This window comes from Lithobates pipiens, unplaced genomic scaffold (assembly GCF_037356315.1).
Source record: "Lithobates pipiens isolate NorthernLeopardFrog02 unplaced genomic scaffold, aLitPip1_a1.2 Scaffold_18, whole genome shotgun sequence".
NCBI lineage: Eukaryota > Metazoa > Chordata > Amphibia > Anura > Ranidae > Lithobates > Lithobates pipiens.
Window position 1 is genome coordinate 305356832 of NW_027507758.1, and position 16272 is coordinate 305373103.

A 16272-nucleotide genomic window follows, 5' to 3' on the forward strand; every position below is an offset into this window, starting at 1 on the left:
CAACACACTTTGACCTACAGGTAAGCCTAGATTAAGGCTTACCTGTAGGTCTAAGAAATATCTCCTGAACCTACACGGTTTAGGAGATATTTGCCGAAAGACAGGCACCGCTGTCTACGGCGCATGCGCCGCAGACAGCGGCGCACTGAGCGTGGCACCCGTCAACGGTGATATGCCACGCGTGGCGGCTCCCGTGCGCAGGAGTGAAGTCATCGCGGCTTCGTCGAATGACAGCGGCGGAGCAGCGAGACCCATCGAGAAGATGGATGCGCCGGACTACAGGGGACAGCGGTGACTTCGCTGGCTCCTGTGTCAGGTAAGTGACACATAATGGACTACTATGCAATGCATAGTAGTCCATTATGCTTTACCTTTGCAGGGAATGAAAGAGGAAGTAAACTCATCAGGGTTTACTTCCTCTTTAAGTTATCATATTCCCTCTGTTTTCATCTGCATAAGAGCTGGGGGAGATTAGAAAGCAGCAGCACACTGAGCTTCCCAGTGAACATCCCTTGTAATAGAAAAAAGCATGAGGGGTCAAAAAGTCCTCAGATCTCATATTTGGACTTAAATGCAATAAAAAAAAAAAAAAGTCATTTGAAAAAATGACATTGAAATTTTTTTTCCTTTTATAAAAGGTTTTGACGTCGCTTCCACCCTCCTATGGTATAGAGACGAGTGGGGGCCATCTTAGCCTCACTCGTCTCCATACCCAGCACTGGAAAGGATCCGATCGCCTCTGCCGCTACCGACGGCTCCGGAACCCACCATGGAGACCACCATTATCGTAAACAGGACCCCTTCCTCTAAAGAGGGATATGTCGGTTGTGGCAGCAGCTGTTGCCGTTATCGAGATATCCCTCTTCAAAGTACCGATGTATATATACAGGAGGCGGTCCTTAAGTGGTTAAAGTTAAGGTGCGTGTTATACGCCGATAAATATGGTAAATGTGAAAGTATTTGGGAAATTACTGCACTAAACCAATCATATGAAAAGCTGCTAACAACACTAAAACAAAGTCCAAGAAATATGCGAAGACACAGTGTAGAGAACCATTAAAAATGTGTAAACATAAAATGCTAATGTATGCAGGAAAAATATGTGCAAAAAAATATTAATAATGATAAAGTCCAGTAACTGAACCCATGAAAACGTGAAAGCACTAAAGTCAGCTCATTTGAGCAAAGGCCCACAAATGTGAAGGACTTGAGATCCACTCTTAAAATGACACTTGGAATAGTGAAATAGAGTGTAACTGGTCATTGAGATGCCAAAGACTTTATATCTTCCACTAAGATAGTATAGATGTATACTCTTGCCAGACATAGTGGACCCACATGCCAGTGGATCATTCGAGCTTGTGTCCGGCAAAGCCTGGGACTCGAATGTTGCATGAGGCTGGATGAAACTGGAACACGGTTGGGGATCAATCCAAAGGTAGGTAGTAGATAGGCAGATGTTCTCACCTGGACATTTGCAGCTTTCCCTAGACAGGACTAGTCTGATCCCCAGGCCAAGAGCACTGGCTACAGGTTCTAGGTGAGATTTAATTGCCAGTGGGGAGAGGAGTCATAAACCTGGCAGATATAAATAATAGAGAAAAGCTCACAATGTGGCAGGCTGCTATTAGGACTTAACTCATGGTGTACCTGCACTTTTTACAGAGTTACTGATTTAGTGGGATTCAGCTTTAACAAGACAACCAGGTAACCAGCATATTCAAAAGGAGGTTAGCATTGGCAGGCAACCAATATTTCTCATGACATGTTTCCTTTAAATCGTTTACAACAGTAAGCCTTAGGGTCATGAATAACATGGTCCATTACGCTCTTTTCTGATTTATTGATTTGGAAGGGCTGCACCTGTGCTCCACAGGTGCCGAAAAATGCCCAGTTCTTATAATTTGGCAAATGTGCATTAGGCCTTCACAATGAGCATGTTTTATTCAATTAATTTATTCTATAAATGTTTCAAAGTAATAACAAATAGTATATATTCTATTCATGCTCAGCCTGATGGCTTGGAGCTGTGCACACAATTGTTAAAAAAACACAAAAAAAACTTGCCTTTGGTACCAGCTGGGTCATGAAACGATTGGCACATCAGCAGCATTTTCATAGTACTTTTTTATATATATTTTTTTTTATAAACTCTGTAAATGTGTTTGTTTTTTTTTTTCCTTTCTTTTTGAAATATATATAAAAATCAGATGTAGAAAACAGCAAGAAGTAGCACACAAGTATACTAATGTCTAATGTCAGCATGGGTACAGGGCATAGATCACAAAGTACACTTAACACATATTGACGTATATGCCATCTGTTGTCAACCAAAGAGCATACTGTGCATTTGAACAGAGTTGTAAATGTGAGGCCTAAGATAGACACAAGCAAACAACTGGGGACAGATCAATGGGGAGGGGGGTTAGAGGGAAGGGTAGTTTCCCTTGTCACCTTTGCATCACAGTATTTAGGTCCGTGTCCAAAATTTACTTATCTGCGTGTCTGCCCTTGTACAGTGAGCCGCACACCCGCGCATGTTTGGGAACGACGCAATCCCCACCCCGCCAATGAAAGTGGGAGACCGGGCAGCTGGCTGTCCAAAGATGTCAGCGGCTGGGTGGGAAGCTTGGGGATGCTACATAGCTGGAACAGAGGTGAGTATAGTTCCACCTTAAAAAAAAAAAAAAATTATGAATGCACATATTTTTGCAGGAAAAGAAATGTGCATTGATTAATTTTTTTTCAGAGGATGTTGCAAAGAATTGCACATGTGGTTAGTGGATTGTAGGTGCAATGCCAGGCTCCTGTATGTAATAGGCATTCCAAGGTAATGGGCTTACTATTGGAGAACTACAAGATGGTTTTCTTCATTGGCAGCGGGATCACAAAAGGACAAAGGCTGCTGCGGGGAAGAACCCCCGCATGCTGTCATGGGAAAGGGATGGTTAACATGTTGCATTCATAATATACAAAGGATCATTAGCTACCTGCCTGTCATGCTGACCCTCTAGCTTCAGTGCTTTCTAAGACACTGACCCGGAACAAGTATGCAGATGAGGAAAGACTTATCAGAGACTGCGCTATTTTTTGGAATGATATAGAACTTATCAGCCACAAAAATTGCATCTGCAATACCCTGTAAGAAAAGCTATTATATTGACTTCTCTGACAGTCTTTGTCTCCTGTTTCTTTTTTCTATTGCTGCAGCCTTCGTCAGTGTCTCCTAGCAATCAACACGTTGAGAGTGGTGGATGTCTGTATACCCCACTGAGCACTGTGGTTCCATTCTGAGACCCCTATGTATCTACCTGTAGTTATGTAGTGAGTCCTCTAGTAATGTAGGGGTTAGTGGAAAGGTGCCACAAAGTGCAGTGGGGCTAAGAAGGCACACTCCCAGACCAGTTGAATGCCAAAGATACTGAGGCTGCAATGCTGGAACAGAAGGGAGTTAGGCCACAAGAGAGGCAAGAGAGGCAAGAGAGGGTAAAGCTGATACTATTTTGTTTAAGACTGACATCACTTATTTAAATGAAGTTGTTCAGTAATGAAGCAGCTATACTAGTGATTAAGGTCACGCACACAATAGTTAAACCAGTATTTATTTTTCTAAATGCAAGAGTTCACACAATGGAAAGCACTCTATGGATGGAGAAGGCGGACCTTTGATCTATCTGCCCATTTTCCATTTGTGGAGTGATTTTCATGCTTCACTGAAACATTAGTTCTGAAACATTTATTACTATAGAAGAGTTTTGCTTTAAAAATAACCTATACCTAAAAAGAATTAATTAAACTGAACACAGTTGCAGATGCTGAAGGATTCCCACACATAACGGTATATCTGTTAACTTCAGATTGCACCAAAGGCCTCGTAACGCGGAGGACATTATCAAGCAGATATTCCTTTATTTCCATGAAACTTTTATCCCTGCTTTCAGCTGTCTCCTGTGCTTTACCTTTGGTCACTGAATGTGATGTACATTCACCAGTCAAGGGCTGACTTCATGAAATTAAGTTGACAATTGAGTACCCCAGATTTCAGCATATTTAAAGGTTTACTAAACCCACAACCGTAAAATCAAGCCTGTATATGCAGTAAAGCATGCTTGTTACACTAACTGTGGAACCTAAGCAGGTAATCCTTCACATTGTGTGAAAAGGCTGTTTGTTCCTGTCTTCTCTGATTCTCCCCTTCTTTTACTGTCCCCAATCCATCTGCTAATAGGACATAGGCCTAGGAGGCACTCTGCACATGCTCAGTTTGGTGTGTATTGCTAGAGAGTTATTTTTTTCCCTGGGAAGGTGCTTGTGATCAGCACAGGGCCAATCAGCACTGTCCAGACAAAGTCAGGGGTCATGCAGCCTCATGGGACAGTCAGTGGAGAATAAAAACTCCTACAAGTTTTAGCCAGTGCTCGGCCGGAAACTGGTATAAGTCACAAGACTGCTATATACTGCTGATGAGAAAAGGTATTTAGCAGTTTATATTTACTAGAATAATTGCATATCCATGTTCTGTGTATGACCAGATATAGTGAATGCAGGGTCCTGGGTTTAGTAACACTTAAAGGGCTCATGTACACTACAGCTTCTAAACTTGAGTTTAGGAGCTTTTAGTGTGTTTTTATTTTTATTTTTTATATATCAAAGCTCCTAAACGCAACTCCATAAAAGCCCATGTGTCCATGCACACATAGACTTTTACAAGAGTTTGGAAGCTGCTGCGTGAGGTTCAACCTCCCTCTCCTGAATGCAAAAGAATGGCATTCGGTATAGGAACGTTTTGACCGATGGCTGCGACTTTGCTGCATTTGCATTTTCCCATGGATAGCGGTCAACCTAGTCTGTGTGTACGTGAGCCCTTTGCTAACATAAAGCAGATGCAGCTATTTCTGAGTGTGTCCATGTAAATTTAACCTGTTAAGTTGTTAAGGCGAGCCCATAATGAATAGGCTGCTGTAATGCAATGCAATTCACAGACAGAAGTTTATTCCTTTGATCTAAAAGAACCAAGAGCTACATTATATCTCTTCTCTAGCTCTCTGTACTGAGGAATGTGTCTGGCTCTGCACTGTTTACATAGAATCAGGGAAATACCAGTTATGATGAAGAGGGGGGTTGAATTGAGATTTTTTTTTTTTACGATTATATGTGCAGCTCTAGTGTGTGTGTGTGTGTGTGTCAAATTTTTTTTTTTTAACCCCTGATTTTATTGCTATCACATAGGGGCCCAATAGTCCCCTATGTTATAGCAGATATGGTTCAGGTCCTCTTTTGGGGGGAGAAGAAAGACAATGTGTGCAAGGAGAGGGGAGGAGCAGAGCAGTATACACAGTGAAGGAACAGTCTGCAAAGACAGTTTCCCTCACTTGCCGACGCTGACTGTCATTGTGGGCTTTTGAATGTATTTGTCTGCTCTTTTTTTCTATACTTCACAGTGCAGTGAAGGAGCTGTTTTTCGAGACCGCCATTAAATTAAACAAAGGGGCAGGGTCACCTAGAGACATCACCAGTTAACCTCGCCCCTTTGTATAATTTAGTGGCTGTCCCAAATAACTGCTCCTTCTCGGCGCTATGAAGTATAGAAAAAAGAGCCGACAAGTACATTTAAAAGCTGACCGTGACCGTGACCAGATGAAAAAAACAGAATGTTCACAGATTTTGCACTCTTCAGTTTTAGTATATCAACCTCTGTGACACTTAAAGAATAAGCAGTGAGATGCGCTGTAATGTTTTACTATGCAAACTTATGTGAACTTGCCCTTAAATCATGTATCGGGTCAAAATAAAAAACAAAACATTAGCAGTATATCTGTATAATACTTGCCTATTTGCCGATGTTTTTTCTCTTGGGGTTCATGTACATGGGGCTTACACAGGTATTTTAGATGCCAGGCACTTTCCTGCGCCTGCTGAGCTGCCTATAGCCTGCTATGCAAGTGAATGGCTCTACGTGGCTGTGCTCTTATACACACACCAATGTGGAGGAAAGTGCATTGTGGTTGAAGCACTATTTTTCAGTGTGGGGTGTGTGTATGTATTTGTTACAAGGGAGCTTGCACACATGAATAGCAACTTTTGTTTACTGTGTGAAAACATTTGGTAATTCATTTTCTTTTAAGGAAACATTTTCCCCCTATTTTTCATCTTTTTCCTTTTCCTGGCTGTGTTGTACATATCTCATTATTAATATCAAAATACCTACCATCCTTTCGTTTGGCTCACCTTTACAGGTCATGGCTCATATTTCAGTCTTCTCTCGGTTTCCTGCTGGATAAGATCCAGCTGCCTCGAGCTTAATATGACAAAAACTGAAATCCAATTTTACCACCCTTCACTCTGTCACTAACCTTTCATTTCCCCTCTTCTCAGTCTTGACAACACATGCATCACCACTGCCTCACTTGCCAAAAACTTCAGGCATTACTACTAGCCAGGAACTTTTTCCTGCATGTTTGTAAGCCAAGATCCCAGCTGAAAGTGTAAAGTTGTTGTTTACTAGTTAAAATACAGAATTCATTCCTACTTTATGCATGACGGCAGCTCTGTACTGCAATGAAATGATCTATTTAACCTTGCAAGAACTAAAAGTGTATTCTGTGCACTGTTCACATACAGGTTAATAGTCAAATGAAGATTTCCATTATATTTCAGCATAGAATAGATGTTTTTTGGTATTTGGTTTAAAAATTATTTTTTTTTTTTGTAGAAATGATTAAAGTGACACTAAACAGTATTCTTATTTTTCAAAAATAAACCAGACCCCGTAATCCATTCTCATGGAATCATTTCTTGGCTCCTTGTAACATTCTCCCTGAGCTCCTGAACTTTTCTTTTCCCCCTCCATTCTGTTTTTGAAACACGCAGTGCATGGTAGTTGCAGCCATGAGCACTGCTCTATGCACACTACACAGCCTGGTCCCACTGGAAGTAAGAATACGCTCGTACTTACTGTGGGGCCATTGAGGCCATGAATGTTCCTGTCTAGCAGGAATTTGGGTCTCAGCAGCAGAAAAAAATGAAAATGGAATTTATGAGATTTGATGGAAGCTGAGGGCAATAGTAGGTACCCTTACTTAAGAATGCATACTTGAATAGAATATACAGTATATATATTTTTTTCTGCACTGGAACTGACTGCATCTGTGTAAACTAGGGCCATTGGAATACATGCTAAAGCAGGGGTTGACAAATTTGCTTGGAATCTAGGAGCCAGCTTAAAAAGTTAGGAGCCAGGTCCGTGACGGCGATCCGGACCTGTCCCTGGCCTGACATGGAGACGAGTGAGGGGAAGATAGCAGCGCCGTCGCCGCCCCCCCCCCCCCCCCCCGTCTCCAAGTCATTGCCCATAGCTCTTAGAGGGACATTTATTTTATTTTTTTTCAAATGACAATTTTTTTTTCAATTGCATTTTAGTGTAAATATGAGATCCGAGGTCTCTCTGACCCCAGATCTCATATTTAAGAGGACCTGTCATGCTTTTTCTATTACAAGGGATTTTTACATTCCTTGTAATAAGAATAAAAGTGACACAACATTTTTTTTTAAAGAACAGTGGAAAAAAAAAAAAGTTAAAATAAGCAGAAAAAATAATAATTTTTAAACGTGCCCTGTCCTGCCCGCATATAAAATCGGTGTTCGAACCACACATAGGAGGTAGCGCCGTGATCGGTAGAGCGAGAGCAATAATTCTAGCCCCAGACCTCCTCTGTAACTCAAAACGTGCAACCTGTAGAATTTTTTTAAACGTCGCCTATGGAGATTTTAAAGGGTAAAAGTTTGTCGCCATTCCATGAGCGGGTGCAATTTTGAAGCGTGACATGTTGGGTATCAATTTACTCGGCGTAACATTATCTTTCACAATATAAAAAATAATTGGGCTAACTTTACTGTTGTCTTATTTTTTTATTAACTAAATTATTTTTCCCAACAAAAGTGCGCTTGTAATACGGTGTGACAGACAGTATTGCAACAACCACCATTTTATTCTCTAGGGTGTTAGAATAAAAAATATATATAATGTTTAGGGGGTTCTAAATAAAGGGAAGAAGAGGCAGGTAATATAAAACAGTCATTAGCATTGCTGGTTTGTCATACCAACGGCGACCACAAGAGGGCGCCAGATCCCATAAGGAATCATAGGACCGCAGAAGGCCTCAAAGCCGCGGCCTAAATTTTCGGCCGCCGGCGGAACGGCCCGACGCGATCACGCTGGGGGGGTCCACAGAGACAGGATACCCCCAGGCGCGAGGTCGCTATTTCTAGTCGCCAATGCGACCTGGCGCCCGGGTTTTGTCGAGCCCTGTGCTAAAGAACATTATTTTTTATCAAGTTGTTAAAGGTAAAGTCCACTTTTTATCTTGTACCTACAGGTAAGCCTATAACATGGCTTACCTGTAGGTACAGTAAATATCTCCTATAAGCTTGCATTGTTTAGGAGATATTCACATGGGATGCAGCCGGTGATGTCACCGGAGCATGCTTTCTGAAGGGATGACATACCCTTGCACTACCTTCAGAGCTCCCGTGTGCATGCTTATGAGTGATGTCATCACGGCTCTGGACATTTATACAGCCGGAGCCTATGAACCTGGATAGAAGACTGGGGGAAGATGGAAGTGCGATGGGGAGCTGTGACCATGCTGAGATGCAGGGCTCCGTGTGCAGTTAAGTTTGTGATGATGTGCTAGTATGTGGTGTATACTAGCACATTATGGCATAACACTGCAGGGGGGCCTATTTTTTATTTTTTTTTCAGGGGCAGTTTACTGACTCTTTCGTTTTAATATCGGGGAGTTTATGGATATACAATAGATGTTCAGTACTCCTGCAAACCTATCTCAAAGATACTAAACATTGACTAGAATGCTTACAGGGACTAACATTTGAAGAAATATGTTTCTAGTGACAGAAGGTATGTGTTCTCTGTATGCTATAATTGACCATAAAGATGCAGAAGAAGCAGTTAGGCCAGCCATGCAGAAGAGAAATGTTCTCCCAACTACACAAAAGTGGTTTATTGTGAAGTGTTGAACTTTGTTTTGAGCCACAGTTATTTTTGGTACAATAATGAGCTCCCACTTTAGCAAATGCTTTTATGGCGTTTGGGAATTTTCTTTTAATAGGGATCTTTCATAATTTGTGTTTTACAAACTTTTTTGTATTTGGATAAGGTCATAGGAATCTTCTTCTTCCCTTTTTTTTATTTTTATTTTTAAGAGGAAATGAGTTACAGAAGTATTAAGGATGTCCATATCTTTTAGAAATTAGATCTATATTAAAGTGTTTTTTTTTTTAGTTATCAGTTATTTAGAAATTGATAGGAATAGTTATCTTTCCCTAACAAGTTGCCAACATCCATTTTTAGCTCAAAAATAATCAGAGAGGGCAAGTAATGAGCGTGAACAGAAATTGCACCTTTGCGGAGAATTTTCATAATCAGCCAGAGAAACGCTTGGAGAGACTTGTACAAAAAGGCTATAAAATGAGAATAGTAATGAAAAGATTAGGAAAATTGGTTTGATCGACATAGATAGTTTAATAATAAATGGGAATAAAAGGAAAGTGGAAAAGAAGTTGAATTGGCTTTTTTTTTTTTTTTTTTTTTTTTTAATAGGCTTAAACAAATAAGTAAAAGATGCTGTGATATTTTATGGAAGGATAACAACACAAACTACCATTCTACCCAAAATGCTATATTTATTTATTTAATTTATTTTAGATCTAACAATTTAGAAGTGCATCTATAACTGCTTTATTTGATGGAAACATTTTTTTCAGGGGTTACCAAAAGGAAAATTCTTTTTCTCTACAGTCACTTGGAAGGAGTGTAAATTGAACAAGTTTACTTCATATGAATCTCATGTAATATACATGTTGCAATCCCATGTGGCTTGCAAGATATTGGGCACCAAAAAATAAATTTTTGTCACCTGCTGTCCATCTTGAATGGGGAAATCGGCTCAGCTCTTTTCATTCAGCCTGTTGGCAGAGCAAAAAAACAACCATGTATGTCTAGCTTAACCACTTTTACCCTCTTCCTGCATAGGCCAATTTTCAGCTTTCAGCGCTGTCACGTTTTGAATGAGAATTGCGCTGTCATGCTACTCTGTACCCGCATGAAATTCTTAGCATTTCTTTTCACAAAATAGAGCTTTCTTTTGGTAATGTTTAATCACCACTTGGTTTTTTATTTTTTGGTAACTAAAGCCGAAAAAGACAAAAAAACTGCACTGATAGACACCGATTCCTCCTCTCCTCACGCTGACAGGCGGTTACTGGCTTGTGTTTACATTGTGATCAGCTGTGTGTGGTAAAGGGCTGCTGTGATTGGCCCTTAACCCCAATCTGTGATCAGCCATGTCCTAAGGACACAGTGATCACAGAGCGTGCTGCAGTGCAATCACGGGAGGAGATCATATGATGCTGTCCCAGAATTAACTGGCTGCGCTGTAGTCTTCATTCAGCTATAGTGCTTCAAGAAGTGGTTAACCACTTGCTTACTGGGCACTTAAACCCCCCCCAGTCCCAGACCAATTTTCAGCTTTCAGCGCTGATGCACTTTGAATGACAATTGCGCGGGCATACAACACTGTACCCAAATGAAATTTTTATCATTTTTTCCCCACAAATAGAGCTTTCTTTTGGTGGTATTTAGTTGCAGCTCGGAGTTTTATTTTTTGCTAAACAAACAAAAAAAGATGCAAAAAAAAAATCATGTTTTAATAGTTTGTTATAAAATTTTGCAAACGGGTCATTTTTCTCCTTCATTGAAGTGCGCTGATTAGGCGGCACTGATAGGCTGCACTGGTGGGCACTGATGGGCTGCACTGGTGGGCACTGATGGGCTGCACTGGTGGGCACTGATGGGCTGCACTGGTGGGCACTGATGGGCTGCACTGGTGGACACTGATGGGCTGCACTGGTGGGCACTGATGGGCTGCACTGGTGGGCACTGATGGGCTGCACTGGTGGGCACTGATGGGCTGCATTGGTGGGCACTGATGGGCTGCATTGGTGGGCACTGATGGGCTGCATTGGTGGGCACTGATGGGCTGCATTGGTGGGCACTGATGGGCTGCATTGGTGGGCACTGATGGGCTGCATTGGTGGGCACTGATGGGCTGCATTGGTGGGCACTGATGGGCTGCACTGGTGGGCACTGATAGGCATAGTTAAGGCGGCACTGATAGGCATAGTTAAGGCGGCACTAATAGGCACAGATAAGGCGGCACCGATGGGCACAGATAAGGTGGCACTGATGGGCAAAGATGGGCACAGATAAGATGGCACGGATGGGTGGCACGGATGGGTGGCACGGATGGGCACTGATGGATGGGACTGATGGGCACTGCTGGGCACTGATGGGCGGCACTGCTGGGCACTGGTAGATGACACTGATGGGCACGGATATGTGGCACTGGGGTGCAGCACCTTTGAGGCAGATTGTGGGCACTGTGGGTGGCACTGGGCACTGCTGGGTGGCACTATGGGCACTGCTGGGTGGCACTGACGGGGACACTTACTTTTAATAAGTGTGGCACTGCAGGGGGCAGGTGGGCGCTAGCAGGGCTGGCCGTGATCGGGACTGACAGCGCGAGGAGGAATAATAGCCGATTACCAGCTCCGTTATATCACATGATCAGCTGTCATTGGCTGACAGCTGATCACGTGATAAGGGGTCGGGATCGACCCCTTGCACGGATCGGTGATCAGGCGAGTCTCATGGACTCGCCGATCACAGAGTGCGCCGCGCGCGCCCCTCAGGGGGCACGCAGGCCGCTCGTACATGGGACTACGTCTATTGACGTCATCCCGGAAAAGGAGATCCGCGCTGTAGCCGGTAGCTGCAAAGGTAGAAAGTTTTTTTTTTTATTTTTATTTTTTTACTGTAATTCAATCTCTGCATTAAGGTAAAAAAACACCTGTGTCTAATTAACAACCCTTCCCAGCCCCCTTTATACTTACAGTACCTGAGTCCGATCTCAATCCAGCTCTGTGCCCAAGTGCATTGGTTCTCTCCACCATCTCTCTCCCCACTGGACAAGGAGGCAGCAGCGGGACCAATTGGCTCCTACTGCTGTCAATCACAGCCTGTGAGGAGAGAGTGGGGGGCGGGTTTGAGCCTCCTTGTGCATATCAATGGACATGCACTCGTAAGAGGGGAAATGGTTGCAAAGGGACTTCAGGAGATCAGCAGCACTGGGATGAAAAAAAACAGCGTCTTCGGTAGTCATTAGCTTCTTCCTTGTTTTCTGTGTAGGCCCACCAATGATATCTGTGCGAGATCTTGCACCTTCACTACAAGATTGGGCACAGTTTGAAGTTTGTTTTCACATTGCTATGGAGTTGATAAAGTGAGCGCCACATCAACACTCACATTGCTGAAGCCATGGCAACTTATAAACAATTAAACAAGAAACCTCACAGACAGCTGGACAATGAAAACTTATTGGAACCACCAGTGAGGTAGCCTTCCCAGGGGGCAGCTAGGAGGCATTACCAGTACCTTGGGGAAAGCAGGGAGAAAGGCAAGTTTATTTTTTTTTTAGCAAAATAATTTAACATATGACTGCATTTTACTTCCATGCAGCATCTAAAGCAGCATGCACGTTTATTATTGTCAGCCACGTTTGATTCATACCATTTGTTTTCATCTGTAAGTGAAATAAACTGGTGCTGTATACTCAAATAATATTTTAGTACAAGCCCAGAATTTCGGTAGTTGAATTCCCTAGTAATGTGTAATTCCTTTTTTGCATCTGTATATTTTTATGAAAATTGTAGCTTGTTAACGAACCTTAGTACAAAGAAACATTGAATTTTCCCCACAGAAAATGTTTTTTTCATGCTTGTTTTGTTTGCTGTTTTGTATTTCCTATAAAACATGTCTCCCCTGGTTTCGTTTCCAGGTCTTCCAAGAGAGCAAAATCCCATTTTTCATCCTATGGATCACTGAATAAGAAAGAGATGGTTTTACCTCGTCTCACAGGAGCCCTGCGCTCCTTTTCAAATGTCACCAGACAAGATGATTACAGGGGGGACTCGACAGACTTGATGGTAAAATGTTTTATATAGGATGCAAAGTGCTAAACATTCTGAATGACTCATCGATGGTAGAATGTTTTATGCATTGGCGGTAAACAGCTGTTAAAGCTGTTGTGCTAGCATTCCCAATAACTGCGGTTTGTAAATTTGGAAAAGACTATGCAGTGCATTAAAGGGGACTTTAAAAAAAAAATGCAGCCTTGCTTTCTGCTACTAAGATTTAAGCCAGTTGATGTAAGCAGTGGATTTTAAAAGGTCAAGATCAGATCTGTAAGAATTGTTTACTTTTTCCAGGCAAATGCTCTATTTAACAAATCTTATTGTGCAAGACCTGTGGATTTAGTAAGGTAAACTATGTCATAGCAAGGAAAAAAAAGTGTGTGTGTGCATATATATATATATATAATATTACAAAGTACTGTGCAAAGGTATTAGGCAGGTGTGAAAAAATTCTGTAAATTAAGAAAGCTTTCAGAAATAGCAGTGCTAATATTTTTATCAATCAACAAAATGGAAAGTAAATTACCACCCTTTTGCCTTCAAAACAGCATAATTTTTTCTAGGTACACTTGCACATAGTTTTTGAAGGAACGCGGCAGGTAGGTTGTTCCAAACATCTTTGTAGAACTAGCCACAGATCTTGTGGATGTAGGCTTCCTCAAATCCTTCTGTCTCTACATGTAATCCCAGGCAGATTTGCTGATGTTAAGATCGGGGCTCTGTGGGCGCCAAACATTCACTTCCAGGACTTTTTGTTCTTCTTTACACTGAAGATCGTTCTGAATGACATTTGCTGTATGTTTGAGGTCGTTTATCTGCTGCAGAAAAAAATTGGGACCAATCACATGCCTTCCTGATGGTATGGCATGATAGAGTTGTATCTGCTATTATTTCTCAGCATTGAGGACACCACTGATCCTGACCAAATCTCCAACTCCGTTTTGTGTTTTGCTTGCGTTTGTCTAGCAAGGTTACTTTGCAGTATAAGCAAGGAAAAGCTCTCCTCCACCACGTCACCCACACGGCTTAAGTACCCCCTTCCCAGACTCCTCAGCGGGCCCCGGCACTCCCACTGATTGGCTCTGAGAAGGCCGATACCCAAACATCCAACCAGACCTTGTTCTGGCCTGTCATGTGCACCTCACCGTCCACATGACCAGGCAGAACTTCTAAACACAGCCTGGCCAGACTGGTGTTAAGGCCCACCTACATAATCAACCCTCAGAACCTTTATTGTTCTGAGGCAAAAACTAAATTTACATGCGTATGACATTTTGTCCAAAATGTCATCCGCTACATGTATATATTTGGTAAAAGTGGAGGGTGTCTTTTAAAATGTAGATATTAACTAGGCAAAAGGCATCATGAACCTATTCACTTCAAAGTATATGAATGTTATGCTGGTTAGCATGATCAGCAATCTACTGTTTCATCCCAAAGCTTTATTTGCACGTCGGGCAAAATCCAGGTACATAAAGGTGGTTCCTACTTAAAGTGTTCTAGACAGCTTAGGGTCCTCAATTATAGCTATGTTTGAAGTATTACTAAAGGCAGTTTTTCTTGTCTTTATTAAAATAAAAAACATTATACTCATCTGCTCTCTGCAGTGGTGTTGCACAGCGGTGGCTTGAACCTCGTCTTCTGGTGATCTTGGCTCCTCTTCTCCATGTACCTCCATAGCAAGCGCTTGCTATGGGGGGCACACATGCAGGGGGTTGCTTGTTCAGCATAGACACCAGTCATAGAACGCTAAATGAATACAAGGCAGATGTTGATTGGACAAGTTGGAGAGGCAGAGCAGTACCATCCCAATCTTCACCTCATCCAATCAGAGGGCACAAAAGCTGCACATTGATGGCTAACCCGTGTGAGAAGTGTATGGCAGCCTCAACCTGGACCCCGTCCAGGCCACTCCCCAACAAATTTTGCTCCGTCTTTTGCAGCTTAATCATGGGGACATCTCCCTTGACTAAACCCTCAGAGTGGTGGAGCGAAATGCATTGAGGCGTGGCCTGGTCAGAGTCCACTTTTCACATGGGTCTGCCATCGATGTGCAGCTTTTGGATTCTTCCCTCTGACATCTTTCCTACTAAGCTCAGAGCTGGGACGTGCTCCTCTTCCAGCCAGCATTCACAGCGGTTTAGCGTGGATTTCACTTCCCACCTTAGCGCCACCACAACTTTTTTTATAGGGACTCAATCAGAGAACATTTGTTAAGAAAATTTCAAGGCACTCTCTGTATGGCTCCCATTTTTGTTTTTTTGCATGTTGTCCAAGCTTTGAAATGATACTAGAGTGCCTGGCAAGTTGATAATTGTTGCTCAAAAGCTTCATATTACAACATTGAGAGAGGGTTGTTTAAATAATTCTGTTCTGAAGATAATGGGTTTCTCATAATGTAAGTGCACAGTTAAAAGGTTCTCTATCCTGAAAGCTTGAATTTTATATTTATTTATGCATCTTTAAAAGAAACTGTGGTAGCAACATTAACACCTCTTACCACGTAGCAAATAGTAAAAATAGCACCTTTTTTTTTTTTTTCTTTTCTCTCAAGTGTTTTTAATGTACCTATCATTTATAGCACTGCTGAATTCAAACCTTGTTTATCACAATACGTCAATTTTAGTGTATAGAAAAGTTGTCTTCTAGCGGTCATTTCATTTCAAAACAATAGTTATTTTGAAAAGCTTTCACTTTTTTTTACTGTTTTGATTGCACATTTTCTCTCAAAACATTTAATTTTGAAGCAGTTTGAAGAGAGACATTTTCTTTTATCCATACCGCATTAATTTTACAGAACAAAAGATCGAAGTTGCGTGAACAAGTTTTGGAGTCTGACCTTACTTGGAAGAAAATAACTCAATTTGTCACTGGCATTGTGGACAAGGAGCATGAAGCAATAAACGAGGGCCTAAAAGAAATATTACAGGCTGCAAAACAGATTGGTAAATTACTTTTTGTTAAAGACAAATTCTTTAAATTCATGATGTGCTGTGAATTCAACTTGGTAATTTTTCACCTGGCTAGTCTGGATAGAGGAGAATCTCTCTTGATTGTTTTGCAGCAAGTGAATTTCAATCTTCTGATCCCTGGCTCAATAATTCAGACTTAAATATTTACATAAGGGTGACTTTGGGGTTGTATTTCTCCTAGGTTGTCATTTTTATTGTAGTGCTTGTGATTTGGAGTGAAAGGTTTAAGCTATTACAGGGGAGATGGCAC

At 41.8% G+C, this 16272-nt stretch overlaps 1 protein-coding gene across 1 annotated transcript in view; it reads left to right on the forward strand.

The window, feature by feature from the left end:
- Window positions 1-16272, forward strand: part of ASCC3 (activating signal cointegrator 1 complex subunit 3) — a 1010279-nt gene that overhangs the window by 9765 nt on the left and 984242 nt on the right. Inside the window, exons 2-3 of the mRNA XM_077487192.1 lie at window positions 12915-13062; window positions 15848-15995. Of these exons, the coding sequence (XP_077343318.1) occupies window positions 12973-13062; window positions 15848-15995 (238 nt within the window). The 5' untranslated portion in view covers window positions 12915-12972. The remainder of the gene's footprint in view (window positions 1-12914; window positions 13063-15847; window positions 15996-16272) is intronic.